Source organism: Ovis aries, chromosome 2 (assembly GCF_016772045.2).
Source record: "Ovis aries strain OAR_USU_Benz2616 breed Rambouillet chromosome 2, ARS-UI_Ramb_v3.0, whole genome shotgun sequence".
Taxonomy (NCBI): Eukaryota; Metazoa; Chordata; class Mammalia; order Artiodactyla; family Bovidae; genus Ovis; species Ovis aries.
Window position 1 is genome coordinate 184,865,020 of NC_056055.1, and position 16,659 is coordinate 184,881,678.

Sequence of the window (16,659 nt, forward strand, 5' to 3'; positions counted from 1 at the left end):
GGAGATTAAAATGTACATTGAACCTTAGTCCTGAAGACCCAGCCACTTGTTGATTTCTTCTGACAACCGCAGTGTTACTGCAGATACTTAAAAAGGAGGCTGGCAGTGGGCGGGAGGTGGGGTGAGGTCACCAAAAGGGCTGCCTCCCAGCTCTGGGCACCAAATAACACACTCAGAGGCTGAATTTGGCTTTGAACTGTCCCCATGTCTCAGATGGCGTTTCCCCAAAGTGGGAGCTCAGACTTGCAAGCAGGTGCTGTTGTCCTAGCACCTTCCAACTGCAGCGCTGAGGACAGGAGGCTCCAAGTTATTAACACAAGGGAGCTGCATAGGAGAGCCGAAAACCCCGCTCTGGACACCACAGGAGCCGTGCCTCCTGCGTGTCAACACTCCCACCAGCTCCAGAAGCAGGTCTTTCTTATAGCCAACCAGGAGAGGACCACAGGAGGGCCACTGATGTGTTTGCAGGAAGGGTTTGCCCAGGACAGAGATTTCAGGCTCGGAATTGAGTTCCTAAGTGCTTTCCCTGGGGAGTTTCTTGGGACTGAGGCGGTGGGGGGCCTGTTTGGAATGCTGGTGGAAAGGGGAAGTTCTGGAATCTGTGCGCCCCTTCCTCACCGCTCCTTCTTCCCCACTGGCCGCAGCCACCCTCTTTCACAAACCCCACAGGCAGAGGCCAGGACTCCTGGAGTTTGTGAGAAAGCAACATAAGCCACTCACTCTGCTGCCTTCCCTTTTCTCTGCCAGTTCCTCCCTGGACCTGGTTTAGGGAGACCAGCTGCTCCCAGAAGTCCCCAGACCCATCGACACTGCGGAGCCAAACCCACAAGACCAAGGAGGAAGCGGCAAACGCTGGCGTTACAGCTCCGGCAGTTACGGCCAAGCTTTCAAGTCTCCCCGTCCGCAGCCGCTGTCCGTGCAAAATGGCAAGGCTCTGGGGCAGGCAGACTGGGTTCCAGCTGTCTTTTCTCGGGGCAAGTTTTTTTTTTTTTTGGTCTTTCCAAGTCTCGCTTTCCTTGTCCGCAAAGTGAGGGTGAAAATAGCAACTTCGAAAGTCGATGATGAGGTTTCAAGGAAATACTGCAGGCAAAGTGCCCGCACACAAAAGGCACGGCCGGGGCGGCTTCCGAATTTCCGCCCAGGAGCGCCCGGGTGGGGTGAAGGGCAAGGTAAGTTATCTCAGCGCCGCCTGCGCCCGGGCACATACAGATTTTATTTCGGAGGAGAGGACCCCCCTGAGAGGAGCAGACAAAAATCATAGTTGCGGGGAAAGGATGGGGAGAAACGCCTCCCGCCGCCCAGCAGGAGATCTGGTGGGGCCCCTCCACCCCTCACCCCTAGAGGGACCCGCGGAAGGGCGCGTACTCACCGCGCGCACGGCGCAGGCTAGCAGCAGCAGCCCTGGCAGTGGCGGCAGGCGGGGGCGCATGGTGCCGCGTGCGCTCCCCTGGCGCCCCGACGGCCGCCTGCCCGCGCGCGCCGCCGCTCAGCACTCAGCGCTCCCTGCCGCCTCTCGGACCCCGGCTGGCCGCCGCGCCCATGGGAGCCATGGCCCCACCCGCGGCGGGCCCGGGACTGCGCCTCCCCTGACCGGGTGGCCCCGCACCACGCCGCCCTGCCGGTTGATAAGGACGCGGCGCGGCGTGGCGTGCGCTCCTCCACCCACCCCTGCTGGCTGGCCGGCTGGCGGGGGCCAGCGCGAAGGCGCGCTGCGGAGGAGGTGGAGGGAGGACGCGAGGCCTAAAGCGGCTCCCGCAGGCTGTGGTCGGCAGGCCCCGCTGCCACACCCCCACGGACTAAAAGAGCCCTCCCCAAGGTCCGAGTCAGCGCCGCCACCGCTGCGCTGCGTGAGGATGGGCAGGAGGCCACCTTTTGGAGCCTCAGCGTTCTCATCCGAACAGTACCTCTAATAATACCCGCCTTCTGGGTGAAAAGTTTGAACTAGCGCCCTGTGACACAGCCGGTGCTCGTTAAATCCCTATGGCACTATTCCGGGGGCAGCTACTCCATTTCCGATTTTCACTTTTTTTTCTTTCTTATTAGATATTTACGCTCCTTCCAGAAAGTTGCACACATATGAGCTCCATCACACTGAGAAGCCTTTGATGATCAGGTGAGACCAAGGAGGACCATCGGTGCACCCCAGCGTTTGGGGCTGTGCTGGAGCGTTTGTGCTTTCTGGTTTCCCCGGGAGCTATTTCAGTATTAGGCAGGTGTGCCCAGCAGCTGCTCATCCTGAGTCTGAGGGCTTAGATCTCCTTGTTGTTTAGTCACTCAGTCGTGTACAACTTCTTGCGAAGCCATGGACTGTAGCCCACCAGGCTCCTCAGTTCATGGGATTCTCCAGGCAAGAATACTGGCGAGGGTTGCCATTTCCTTCTTCATCGGATCTCCTGAAGGTTGGCTTTGGCCTCTCAGTACAGTACAAGGCACCTTCCGAGGGTTTTTGTAGACCCTTTTTTTTTTTTTTCCTGCTCTGATGCACATCCCCTTTCCTTTTGTGTCTCCTTCTATCTAGATCTTTTTCTCAGGCACTTGAAGGCCATCAGCTCATTGACTTCTCTCCCTCACCCTCTTCCCCACACATGGAAGGGAGGTGAGCTCTACCTGGCTTAAGGACTGGCATGAGATTCTGGGCACGTGTACATGCACATGCACACACTCTCGCACACGCGCGCGCGCGCACACACACACACACACACACACACACACCCTTTCCTTTCATAGCGTCCCCACCAGCAGAGAGCCAGTAACTGGATTGCCCTGGCCCAGGCTGTTCTTGAAAGTCAAGGTTCTGACTGATTGATCAAGTGTGGCCAGTGGCAGGTGGTGGTTTCTCCCCTCTGGTCCACAAGTATAAACCACATTCTTTGAGACCATTATCACCAACAAAAGTGATATTGGGTCCCATTGTCTTCCTCATATTTCTCAATTGATTCAAGATTCAGGCTGGAGAAATGTTATGAACTAGTTTCTCTGATATCATAAATGTGCATTAGAAAAAGTGCATGCGGTAAGGATATGCCATTTTTACTTATAGACTTTCATGTTGATGAATAGTTTCTGTAATGACTGGATGTATTGATTTTTTGATGGAAAGACAAAAAAAGAAAATAATGCAAAATGCAATCTGTGCTCTATACCAGAGCCTCGTGATCACCAGTGAAAAAGCAAAATGACATTTGTTCTGGGCAATTCAATCAATTTCTGGCCTGTGGAAAGCCATTGTTCCTTAAATAGGAGGCTCTGTCTCTCAGAATATCGAGGAAAGGATCTGAAATGCTCTGTGGGAAGCCATGGATGCCGTCAGTGGCTTTGTAGAACCTGCCTGAGAACACAGTTTCAGAATAGGGTGGAAGGGAGCATGTGGGGAACTAATCATGTATTTAATACCCACCATGTGCTGGGGAGTTTTTTAATAATTGGGTGTATCATCATAGACAATCCTCCAAGACTGTCTGAGAGACACTGACTTTCCTTGATGAATCAGATGGGAACTTGAGGCTTGGGAAAGGTAACCATTTGCCTCAACAATGCAGCCAACAAGGGGCAGGGCCTGGATTGAACACAGGACTGAGTCCGAAGCCCGGGCCCACGTCCTTTGCATGGCACTAGAACTTCTCTCAATCCTGAAGATGACTTTATTACTCTCAGTCTTTCCAAAGCTCTTTTACATGCAGTATTTCATTTGATCCTTGAAACAGCTCTGTGGGGTCTGTAGGACCAGCGATCAGGGGCTGCAGGAGAGGGAGACTCCATTGCTCACATGGTATCATTGAAAGTTTAATGAGAAGATGCCATGCAGAGGTGTGGGTGAGGCTCAGGGAACCAGCAGGGGACATGCAGGTGCCCGGGTCAGCAGCGATAGGCCTGGTCAGACTCCTCTGCGCCTCTTCTGCTTTGACCTTGGCCCCACCTGTCTTTGGCCTGCCTCAGCAAGACTCCTGCCATGGGTTAGTGAGAATCTTCCCCCTTAATATCTCGTCAAGTTCCTTGTCTCTCCCACCTTTGATGGATAATCCTGTCCTGCCTTTAGCAAGAAGGGTGTTAAGTCAGTTTAGCAGAAATCTCCCTGTCTTGATGTCTCCTCTTAGTAATCGTCCATCCATGGCTGCCCTCACCCTGCTCCATAGCTACAAATCCCCTTTGTTTCTTGTTATATTCTGAGTTGAGCCCTGGTTCTCTCCTCTGTTGCAACACCCCTGTTGTAACAGTCTTGAATGAAGGCTTCTTTACCATTTTAATAAATGTCGGGATAATTTTCCTTTAACAAGGAGCAAAGAGAGAAAGCAGTGTCTCCCCAAGCAGGCAAGAGCTATCCTTGGGAGTGGAGCCACCCATAGGATCTTAACCAGAGGGGGATGCAGCCTCTGTCAAAACCACAGTCTGGGACTTCCCTGGTGGTCCAGTGGTTAAGACTCTGTGTTTCTGCTGCAGGGGGTGCAGGTTCCATCCCTGGTTTAGGAACCAAGATCCCACATGCTTCATAGTACAACCAAAACAAACAAATGGAAAAACTGTCAGGTGTCGAGATAAATACCCTGACCTCTCTTCTGCCCTCTGAATCTCCTGGCTATGTCTTCCGTTGGCTGAACCCAACCCAAAGCCAGAGACAAGACAGACAGATTGGGGAGAAACTGTCCATAGCATTTCTCTATGTCCATAGAGTTTAACCTCCCTCCTGGGTGGAGAAGGCAGAAAAGAGATTTGAGAGGGATGAGGCAAAAGGAGAATAACCCCACTAGGATATATCAGTCTAGCCATTTAACAGATGAAGAAACCTGAACAGATGAAGATGGGTGGGGCCTGAACTGCAGATCACACAGGATTGTTTGCTCTGAAACTCTGGTTTTTTGATTCCCAGCCTGAGTTCTCCACCACGCTTATGTCTGTTACACCTGAAACTAGTGCTGGAAAATCAGAGCAGTGATTTATCGTCACTTCACAGTCCTGGGGGTTGGCTGGGCTCGGCCAGCAGTTCCCTGGTTTAGCACATCTCACGCGGTGGCAGTCAGAGTCCCCTGGAGACGTGCTCTCTTGGATGACTGGGGCTGGGCTTGCTCCACGTGGTCCTAGCTCCAGGCAGCTTCAGGGTGTCTGGGCTTCTTAAACCGTGATCCCAAAGGTGCTTGTCCTGAGAGAGAGCAGGTCGAAGGTGCACCGTGATTTATGACCCAGCCTCATCTGCTTCTACTGTGTTTTGTTGTCCAAATAATCATAAAAGCCAGTCCTGGTTCTAGGAGAGGCAACATAGACTCTGCCTCTTGATGGAAAGTAGGAAGATCCTGGAGGAGCACGTGAGACCCCTAGTACTAGTAGTACTAGTACTAATACCAGTGCTGTTAGTGGGGCTGTGGGGAAATACTTTATGTCCACCCTCTAAATCCATTATAACTCCCAGGAGCAACAGAGAGGGATGTCTCTTTGATTCTGATGCTTTTCCAGGTCTGGAGCCTCATTCCTTTCTCCAAATTACACTGGAGAGGTAGGTGTAGTGGGGCATAGGAAACTAAGTCATGACCATCCCCAAACACTCCAAGTCACGTTCTCACAACAGTAACTTAAAAGTTACCGTGAAACTTTAATTCAAAAAGATAATGCACCCTAATGCTCACAGCAACACTATTCACAATAGCTAAGACTTGACAGCATCCTAAAATGTCCATCCACAAAGGATTGGATAAAGAAGATATGGTACATATACACAATGGAATATTACTCAACCATAAAAAGAATGAAATAATGCCATTTGCAGCAACATGGATGGACCTAGAGATTACCATGCTAAGTGAAATAAGTCAAACAGAGAAAGACAAATATCATATGATATCACTATATGTGGAATCTAAAAAAGTGAAACAAATGAACTTATTTACAAAACAGAAACAAAGACAGACACAGAGAACGAATTTAAGATTACTAAAAGGGAAGAGGGGTGGGGGAGGGATAAATTAGGAGTTCGGGGTTATTACAAACTACTATATATATACATATATATATGCAACTGAATCACCTTGTATACACTTGCAACTGTTTAATAACACAACATTGTAAATCAACTATCAGTTCAGTTCAGTCGCTCAGTTATGTCCAACTCTTTGAGACCTCATGGACTGCAGCATGCCAGGCTTTCCTGTCCATCACCAACTCCCAGAGCTTGCTCAAGCTCATGTCCATCGAGTTGGTGATGCCATCCAACATCTCATCCTCTGTCGTCCCCTTCTCCTGCCCTCAATCTTTCCCAGCATTAGGGTCTTCCCCTATGAGTCAGTTCTTCGCATCAGGTGGCCAAAGTATTGGAGCTTCAGCTTCAGCATCAGCCCTTCCAGTGAATACTCAGGACCATACTTCAATAAAAATTTTTAAGTTACCCTGAGGATGGGAGATCATGTATTTGGTTCCAGGGTGACTTGTTCTCTACTGCTTCATACGGATAGTCTTTATCACCCCAGGGAGGCAGAATATATGAATGTTATATTCAGAAATATAGTCAAAAATACTGAATGTTAGCCAAAAGATGCCACTTTGGCATAAGTATTGTTTTGAGCCAAAGGCAACTGAGAACCAGCAGGTACAGGGAAAGCTCTTCACCTCCCCAGAGATGCCAAAGTGTAAAGTACAAAAGTGCCCCTTTGTAAAGGAGACTTTTAAGAAGTGGAAATTTCTTTTACAAAGGGACTCATTTGTACAGGAGAGGAGAGGAAGAGAACTGGTCTTTTTACCTGCAAGAGTCTAACCTGCACAGGAGGACACAAGGGGAGCCCTTTTACTGTCCAGCTCCCCCATCTCCTTCCCACCTTCCCAGCTCTCCTCCCCCACCCAGAAGCCCCAAAACACTTCCTAAAACAGTGTAGAAACCTCAGTCATTTGCTGCCTCCTGGGCTCTGTGAAATCTCCTTGTGAAATCCTGTGCCTATCTGGGCAATTAAAACTTTTTCTCTTGTTAATCTGTCTTGTCAGATTGATTTCAGGCTTCAGCCATTGAACCTGAGAGAGGAGAAAGAATAAGATTTCTCCCCCCGCCACACTAAAATATAAAAATTTCCCTAGTGTCAAAAGAGAAAGAAAGCTTTTCTTCTCTCCCTTTTCCTTCAGCATTTCCCTTAGAAAACTTGTAAATCCCCTCTGTCTCTGCTGCTGCTGCTGCTAAGTCGCTTCAGTCGTGTGCAACTCTGTGTGACCCCAGAGACGGCAGCCCACCAGGCTCCCCCCGTCCCTGGGATTCTCCAGGCAAGAACACTGGAGTGGGTTGCCATTTCCTTCTCCAATGCATGAAAGTGAAAAGTGAAAGGGAAGTCACTTAGTCGTGTCCGACTCTTCACGACCCCATGGACTGCAGCCTACCAGGCTCCTCTGTCCATGGGATTTGCCAGGCAAGAGTACTGGAGTGGGGTGCCATCACCTTCTCCGCCTCTGTCTCTGAGATGTATGTAAATCTTTATAAAAGCTAAATAAGCCTGTTGCCAGTTTTGCATCCCAGGACCGTCATTCTTGAAGATCTTAAAACTTTCTCTTTGAAACATGATTGTCCAGGAGAATGGTGCCCTGTCTTCCTAATACTGTGGGAGTTCAGCCTACATGCTTGACTCCAAGTTGTAATTTTCCAGCTTGTCAAAAAGATCAGAGTTTTGTTTTTCCTTTGGTAAAGACAGTTAGCATGTGTGTGATGGATTGTGTGTGTCTGGCTGAAAGGGTAAGATTTCTACTTGTCTTTGCCATCAGAAGCCAGTGATGTGCATCAGAGTCTGATTTCATGCGCACTCAATAAAAACACTGAATTATTAGTTTCTTCATTTTGTGGAGAGGGGTTACCTGGTTGGCTGGAGACATTGTTTACTACTTCAATAAGAAATTAGTGTGTATATATATGTGTATATATGTATATATATATAATCTCCTGCCTGTTTCCAATAGCAATAAACACTTGTTGGAGAAAGTAATTAAGCACATCCATTCAGTGCTTATTTATTGAGCACCTGCTCTGTTTTAGGTGCCATGCCGGCCCCATACAGGCCTGTGGAAACTGCTTGCATGAAGCCCTGTGACTGCACCCCTCCCAGGAGGCCCAGAAAGATGACTGAGGTGGTCAAGACTTTAGAAGTTCACCCAAGCACACATTTAACAAACCTACTGGTTGACTGAAGTAAGCGACCATAGAGTGCATGGTTATTGCTACCCAGTCGCTTAGTTGTGTCCGTATGTATGGTGGGTATGGTCTGTTGGGATAAATTCTATGGGAGCCTACATTCAGGGACCAGAGTAAGCCTTGAAGGTTAAGGTATTAGGCCGAGTCCTTCAGTCATCATTTTTGTAGGTAAATTATCAATACATTTGGGTATTGATGATTTTACAAGGTTCAACCTGTGGTTATATATGGTCAGCCACCATCACCTCTTCTGAGACAAAGAGCTCCCTTATCCATCCCCACCCTCAGACCGTGTGGTTTGGGTGGGGCTTTCACCACCAACAGCTCAGGTGTGAGCACATAACCCAGACCCAGGCAAGGAGAGTCACCCCCACCAATTAACCAGAGGGAATGGTTGGCAGATGGGCACACAACTGAAGAGGGGCCGCTAGGAGTGGTGCCAACAAAACCTACATGATGCAGACGATGCTGAAGCTCATGGCATGAAGGCAGACTTTCAGATGTTGTGAAGAGATCCAAGGACAAAGAAGCCATCCTGTTGTGCATGCATTGATGGACAGACAGACATGCAGACAGATAAACAGATACATAGATAGATGGGCAGACAGATAAACATAGATAGATAGGTAACGAGAGAGAGACGAACAGATCGGCAGACAGAGAGCTACACAGATAATTTTCAATAATTGTTAAAATTTTATTGAAATATGGTTGACTTATATTGTGTGTTCCCTCTGCTATACAACAAAGTGACTCAGTTTCTTTTTCATATTCTTTTCCATTCTGGTTTGTCACAGGGTATTGAGTGTAGTTCTCTTAGATGGATAATTTTTTAAAATCTTTCTTTAACCTTTGAATTCTTTTCTGTCACTTGTAACAAAAAGAGCCCTGCATGGACTTACGAAAGCTTCCCAGGGATGTGATGCGTGAGTTGCAAGGACTGCTTTGGGGGCGGGGGTGAGGGTGGGATGAGAGGGTGAGGAGATGACTATGCCTGGGGGTCCAGGTTTAAGCCTTCCCTAATGACTACACCAATGAAACGAACTTGCTCCACCCCTTCAGCTGCTCAATAAACCAAACAAAAAGGTCTGTTCTCTTCTGCGTGTGAGCTCTTCTGAGAGTCAAGCTAATGCACTATTGATGAGCCATAAATAATGGGGCCAGCATGATTTCCTATTCAGTGCTGAAGTACAAAGGTATAACACTGACTTTTTAATGAGGTTTTTATGACTCAGGTTCACTGTTTACCCTGGAAATGGGGGCTGGCTTTTTCAAGAAAGCTGTTTTTACTTTACTTTTGTTTTCCTCCTCCATTTGTCAGCATCCTTTTAAATATTTGTATGAAATATTAGCATTAAAACAGATCAAATAAAAGAGAGCAAATAGAACCACATCTGAAGGACAGTGTTGCTAGTGCTCTTCAAGCCTTATCTTCACTGGATGGAATAAAGAAAGGACAGGTACACCCTGGCCTCACAGAGGCTTCCCCATTTTTCTGCCTACTAAGGCAGTTTGGCTTGGCACACAGAAAAAAAATGTTGGCAACAGACAAACTTGGATTCAAATCCTGACTTAGTCTTCAATCACCTGACTTAGCTGGGTGACCTTGGGCAAGTTACTTGAGCACTTTAAGCCTCAATTTCCTCTTTTGTATCAGGGAAAAAATAATACCAATCTTTCAGCATTGCCATGAGGTTGAAAATAGTTCAGCACAATTAACTTGTCTAGATGTACCAACCAATTAAGATACATGTGGCTGCAGGTAATAGTCAAACCAGGTCAAAGGAGCTAAAGCAGCAATAAGGCTGGGTTTTGGCTCCCATGACTGAATTCAGAGACAGAGCCTGCTTCAGGGTGGACTAAATCTAGCTCAGGTTCTGTTTGCCTGTGGTTTTCTTGGCTTTGCCCTCTTCTAATCTGGAGAACCTCAAGCTGGTAGCAAGCCAGCTGCAGTAGTTCTATAGGCTAATATTCACAGTTGAGGCCAGAGGAACAGAGAATGATCTTAAGATGCTGGCCCATCTCCATGGAAGGGTGGGACCTATGTTCCCTCTTCTTACACCTGAATACACCTTGGTAATGGACTCAACAGAATAAGGAGGTGATGCTGAACAACTTTCAAGGCCGGGTCATAAAAGGAAATAAAATGTGGCTAATTGTTAGAGATATGCAAATCAAAACTACAGTGAAGTACCACCTCACACCAATCAGAATAGCCATCATTAAAATATCTATTAATAAAAAATGTTGGAGAGAATATGGAGAAAAGGGAACCCTCCTACATGGTTGATGGGAATGTAAATTGATGCAGCTACTGTGGAGAACAGCATGAAGGTTCCTTTAAAATCTAAAAATAGAGTTCCATATGATCCAGAAATTCCACCCCTGGGCATACATCTGGACAACATTAAAATGAAAATATACACACTCCCCTATGTTCATAGCAGTACTGTTTATGACAGCCAAGACATGAAAGCAATCTAAATATCCACTGATAGATGAATGAAGAAAGAAGATGTGAACACATATACACGTAGAGGAATATTATTTAGACATAAAAAAGAATGAAATAATGCCATTTACAGCAATATGGATAGACCTAGAGATATAGGCTGCAGTCCATGGGATCGCGAAGAGTCGGACACGACTGAGCGACTTCCCTTCACTTTTCACTTTCATGCATTGGAGAAGGAAATGGCAATCCACTCCAGTGTTCTTGCCTGGAGAATCCCAGGGATGGGGGAACCTGGTGGGCTGCCGTCTATGGGGTCGTACAGAGTCAGACACAACTGAAGCAACTTAGCAGCAGCAGCAGCAGCAGCAGCAGCAGCAGCAGCAGCAGCAGCAGCAGCAGAGATAATCATGCTAAATGATGTAAGTCAGAGAAAAACAAATATCATCTGATATCACTTACATGCAGAACCTGAAAAAAATGATACAAATGAACATATTAACAAAAGAGAAACAAACCCACATAGAAAACAAACATAGTAACCAAAAAGGCTAGTGAGAGGGGGATAGATAAATGAGGAGTTTGAGATTAAAGTAAATATGATACTAAATATAAAACAGATAACTAACAAGAACCTACTGTATAGTACAGAGAAGTATATTCAATATCTTGTAATAACCTATAAGGAAAAAAATCTGAAAAAGTATATATATATCTATGTATCTTCTTTATATATGTGTGCTAAGTCGCTTCAGTCATGTCTGACTCTTTGCAACGCTATGGACCATAGCCTGCCAGGTTCCTCTGTCCATGGGATTCCCCAAAAAAGAATACTGGAGTGGGCGGTCATGCCCTCCTCCAGGGATCTTAGTGACCCAGGGATCGAAACTGTGTCTCTTACATCTCCTGCACTGACAGGTGGGTTCTTTACCACTAGCGCCACCTGGGAAGCCTATACTGTGCTGTGCTTAGTTGCTCAGTCGTGTCCAACTCTTTGCAACCCCGTGGACTGTAGCCCCTCAGGCTCCTCTGTCCATGGGGATACTCCAGGCAAGAATACTAGAGTGAGTTGCCCTCCTCCAGGGGATCTTCCCAACCCAGGGATTGAATCCAGGTCTCTTGCATTGCAGGTGGATTTTTTACTGTCTGAGCCACCAGGGAAGCCCAAGAATACTGCAGTGGGTAGCCTTTCCCTTCTCCTGGGGATCTTCCCAACCCAGGCATTGAACTGGGGTCTCCTGCATTGCAAGTGGATTCTTTACCAGCTGAGCTACCAGGGAAACCTGGGAAGCCTGTATGTATATAATATATACATATATATATCTAAGTCACTCTGCTGTACACTTGAACTAGCACATTTTAAATTAACTATACTTCAATTTTAAAAGTTTTTGAAAGGAAATACAGCTTAAAACTGGCTTTCTCTTGGGATACTTGCCCTTGGAATCCAGAGACTATATCATGAGGAAGTTAAGGCCACTTGTGGGTATACTGGCCAAGATCCTCATCTACACTTGCAGCTGGCAGCTTTAGCATCAACTGCCAACTGATGCTTTCCAACTGCTCCACCTCCCCAATTTTGGGGTCTTCCAACAGAAGTCCCAAACTTTATGAAGCAGAAAACAAGCCATCTCTGCTATGCCCTGTCTGAACTCCTATCCCACAGAAATCATGAGAGATAGTAAGTGATTATAGTTATTTTAAGTCACTAAGTTTGGGGGTAATTTGTTATGGAGCAATACCTAATGGCAGGCTTCCCAGGTGGTGCTAGTGGTAAAAACCCTCCAGCCAATACAGGAGCTATAGGAGACACAGGTTCACTCCCTGAGTTGGGAAGATCCCCTGGAGGAGGGCATGCCAACCCACTCCAGTATTCTTACCTGGAAAATCCCATGGACAGAAGAACGTGGCAGGCTACAGTCCATGGGACCGCAAAGAGTTGGACGCAACTAAGTGACTAACACTTCTAACACTTCTGAGGTGACTTAGCACTCATGCACAATACATAATGAATACAAGATTTTTAAAAAATGGTTTTTAATTCTTCAAGCCAAAAACCATTAACAGCAAAGTCAAATAACAAGTGGCTGAAAATTTTTTGCAACACTTATCAAAAAACAAAAGGCCATTCATAGGACATCTGCGCAGGCCCAGTTTTAGGATCAGTGGTCCCAAGCAGCCCCAGCTGGCTCATGCAGGACAGGAGCTGACTCCAAGGTCTTGTAAAGTAACTGCAGCAGTGACACTGAGAATGCATGTGATTAAAGAGAGGAAGGAAGGAAGCGGAAGCAAGGGAGGGAAGAAGGGAAGGAAGGAAGAAAGAGGAGGAGGAAGAAGAAAAGAAACTAAAGCAAACAGAATCAATGAAGCCTGATTACAATGAAGGCAGAAGCAAAGTGTTTTAACAGACTGTTCCCTTATCTGTTGTTCTGTAAGACAAGTTCAAGGATTTCTGTTACTTATCAACTTCTGTGAACTCTGTGGCATACAGTTTCATGATCATTCAGATTTATTTTTAAATGGGGAAAAAAGGAAACAGATGAATGAGTAATTTGGCTTCTCAATCGGGGATGAACTGCTTACAAATACAAGCATACATATAACTGCTTGTGTATGTACAGCATGGGCTTCAGGTGGCTCAGTAGAAAAGAATCTGCCTGCTAATGCAGGAGACTCGGGCGACGTGTGTTCGATCCCTGGGTCAAGAAGATCCCCTGGAGTAGGAAATGGCAACCTGCGCAAGTATTCTTGCCTGGAAAATTCCATGGATGGAGGAGCCTGGCAGGTTACAGTCCATAGGGTAGCAAAAGGTCAGACACAACTGAGTGACTGAGCATGCACGCGTGCATAGCATATGCCTTGACAGATAAATAAGAATCTGGCAATATGGATTACCTCCAGAAAAGGGAAACTGGTGTCTTAAGGACAGGAGTAAGAGGGACATTTTTTACTTTTTGAATTTTGAACCATAAGGATATATTGCCCATATTCCGAACATATATGTATGCTCTAAATGGATATTATATATAAATTTAGAACTCTCTTGGCATAACTCATTAATTACTTAATTCTCTGAATATTTTGGAGGTCCCACCATGTACCAGGTAGTGTGCAAAGTGATGAGCATACAGTCGTGAACAAGTCAAACTTCATTGAAATTATGGTCTAGAAAGACAGATGTCAGAAATGGAAAGCCATCAGTCTAGAATCACACACTATGAAAAAATGCACTGAAGGGAGAGAACCCTGGGCTGGAAGACAGGATGGTGGGGTGGGACCTGATTAAGTGAGGGAAGCCAGGAAAAGCTGGCTTAGCTCCCGTCTAAGGAAGGGATTCTCAGGCTGAGCAGGACTGAGCAAGTTTTCAATTATTTATTGTTGCAGCTAGATCTGTTCCAGAGCTTGCAAGGCTTGAAACAACAACCATTTTATTCTATTTTTACGAACTTTGAGGTCAGAAATTCAGGCAGGACTGGACTGGCAGTTAGGGCCTGCAGAACCTTGAAGTTTGTGTTAAGAATTTTGAGTTTTATTTTCTGTATGATGTGAAGCCACCAAGGAGTTTCAGGAAGGGAAATTCATGGCTCCCCTGTGCAAAATTTTCCGTGTCTCCTGTCATACCTATTCCATTGCATGAGCTTGAGCAAGCTCCAGGAGATTGTGAAGGACAGGGAGGCCTGGTGCGTTGCAGTCCATGGGGTCACAAAGTCAGACACAGCTAAACTGAACGACTGAATGACTGAACAACAAGTTTGGCAGAGGCTGAGATACCCTTGTATTCTGCACATTGCAAATGCTAAGTGAAATAAATATGAAATACATAAATGAACTGACTATATAATTGATGATCTAGAAAAGCTAGAATTGTAGGGCTTCGGTTCAGTGATTCCCAGACTTGAATGTGTCCATGAATCTCTTGGCATGGGGTGGGTGGAGGGGTCTTATTAAAATGCAGATTCTGATTTGGAAGGTCTGAGGTGACCTGAAATTCTGCATTTCTAATAAGTTTCTGTGCTACTGCTTACACTTTTGAATAGTGAGTGTTTAGAAATCATTGTGTCAGAATGTTTTTAGCTGAAAGAGGTAATGGGGACCTCCCTGGTGGTCCAGTGGTTCTCTGCCTGCCTGGTTATATGCAGGAAACGCTGGTTTGATCCCCAGTCCAGGAAGATTCAACGTGCTGCAAGGCAGCTAAGCTGTGCCTCACAACTGCTGAGCCCACACTGCGCCACAAAAGAAGCTACCACCATGAGAAGCGTGCACAACTACGACTGAAGAGTAGCCCCTGCTCGCCACAACTAGGGGAAGCCTGCGCGCAGCAAGGAAGATCCAGCGTGGCCAAAAATAAATGAAAAAGGAAAGAGAGCAGTGTGATTTGGTTGCCAAACGGTCAGGAGATGAGATGATGTCCTCCAGATGGGGCCTCACTCTCTTCTTCCGATTCTGCTATCCTCCTCGCCACCTTCACTGTCCTCACATGAGGGTTCCATAAGGCCCTAAAGCTGCTGTTCTTCCAATGAGTCACTTCTGGACACCACACTGTCTAGAAAGAGAAAGGTGTTGTATGTCTCTTTTCTTAGAAGAAGGGAAGTCTTTTTCCAAGGTCCTCCAGAAGCCCTCCCTTGATGTCTCTGTGGCCAGAATTGAGTTATATTCTCAACTGTAAATCCATCGTGGGCAAGAAGACTGGGAATTCCATGATTGGTGTAGACTAATCAGAATCTAAGTGGGATCTAGGGAAGTAGGGATTAGGGAGAAAACTTAGCAAAGCTGGGGTTCTGATTTTAAGACTGTGGAGGCAGATGACCAATAGTAAATACGACACAATAATATGAAGTTTGGCCAATTGACTGTAGAGAAAATATATGTTATATCTATATCCATATCTAGCTATCTTAACATATAAAATAGAGAATTTGGCAAATTTATTTAAAAACAAGGGGAAATTTTAAAAATGTTATCCAATACCCATTAAAAAGTGTATAGAGGGAGTTCCCTGGTGGCTCAGTTAAGAATCTGCCTTCCAATGCAAGGGATGAAGGTACAATCCCTGGTAGGGGAACTAAGATCCCACATACCACAGGGCAACTACGCCTGTGTGCCACAACAGGAGAGAAGCCCGCCTGCTAAAATGAAAGGTGCATGCGTGCCACAACGAAAGCCCGACACAGCCAAATAAATCAATATATATTTTTTAAAGTGTATGAAGGTAAGTATTTGATGAGCTCAATTGGAAAAAGGATATGAGAAACAATACTTGTTCTGAAACCGACAACCTTTCTGGGGCAACAAAACAGAAAGAACTAAAGCAATCTACAACATAAGCAAGTGAATTTTGTTTTAGCCACTTAGCCAACAGTTACTGGGTAATCACTATAAACAAAGGCCTGCTCTAAGGGCTGTAGGAGATGCAAAGATAAGGCATAGTCTTCTCCTCTTAAGAATTTTGGAGCTTAAAACACACATATAATGATGAGTTTACTTATAAAAATTGTGACAAGGATGACAGAACAAACTGAATGGGAAGCCAGAGAAAGGAAACAGCCCTTCTGGTCTGGAAGGTTAAGGAGCCAATAGCTGATACACCATCTCTAGTGAGAGCCTTGAAAGATGTGTAGATTTTTCATTTTTAAGCAGGGATGATGGAAGGTAGAAGGGAGGAGCTGGAGAACGGGAAGATTGGAAAGGTGAATATTGGAGGTCGGGACAAAAGCACATCAGCACAGGTGATGAAGGTGTGGGAGAGGTATCCTTATTGGATTCGTATGGCAGTCTCATCAACATGAAGCAACAAATAACATCGAGCAAGTGACACCTCATACATGGAGGGAGCAAGACGAGGACAGATCCCAGGAAGAGAAACCTGAGCTATCAGTGTAAGGAATAATGTCCGTGGGTGAGCAGAGTGAAGTAAACAGAGCAGGAGGTCTGGGGAGCTGGTCCAGTTTCATGGTTTATCATCCGTAAATATCATTATCAGGACAGAAACAGTTTCTTCAGTGAACAAACTGCAACAACAATAAAAAGATATGGCGGGAGAATCTACTGATAAAAAGAGACC

General features: G+C 46.1%; 1 protein-coding gene across 2 annotated transcripts in view; it reads right to left on the bottom strand.

Moving 5' to 3' along the window:
• SCTR (secretin receptor) overlaps window positions 1-1,627 on the bottom strand; it is a 71,416-nt gene extending 69,789 nt beyond the window's left edge. For both annotated transcript variants that reach the window (XM_042243964.1, XM_042243963.1), the window contains exon 1: window positions 1,370-1,627. In XM_042243964.1, the coding sequence (XP_042099898.1) occupies window positions 1,370-1,429 (60 nt within the window). In that variant the 5' untranslated portion in view covers window positions 1,430-1,627. The remainder of the gene's footprint in view (window positions 1-1,369) is intronic.
• Between the last annotated feature and the right edge of the window lie 15,032 nt (window positions 1,628-16,659).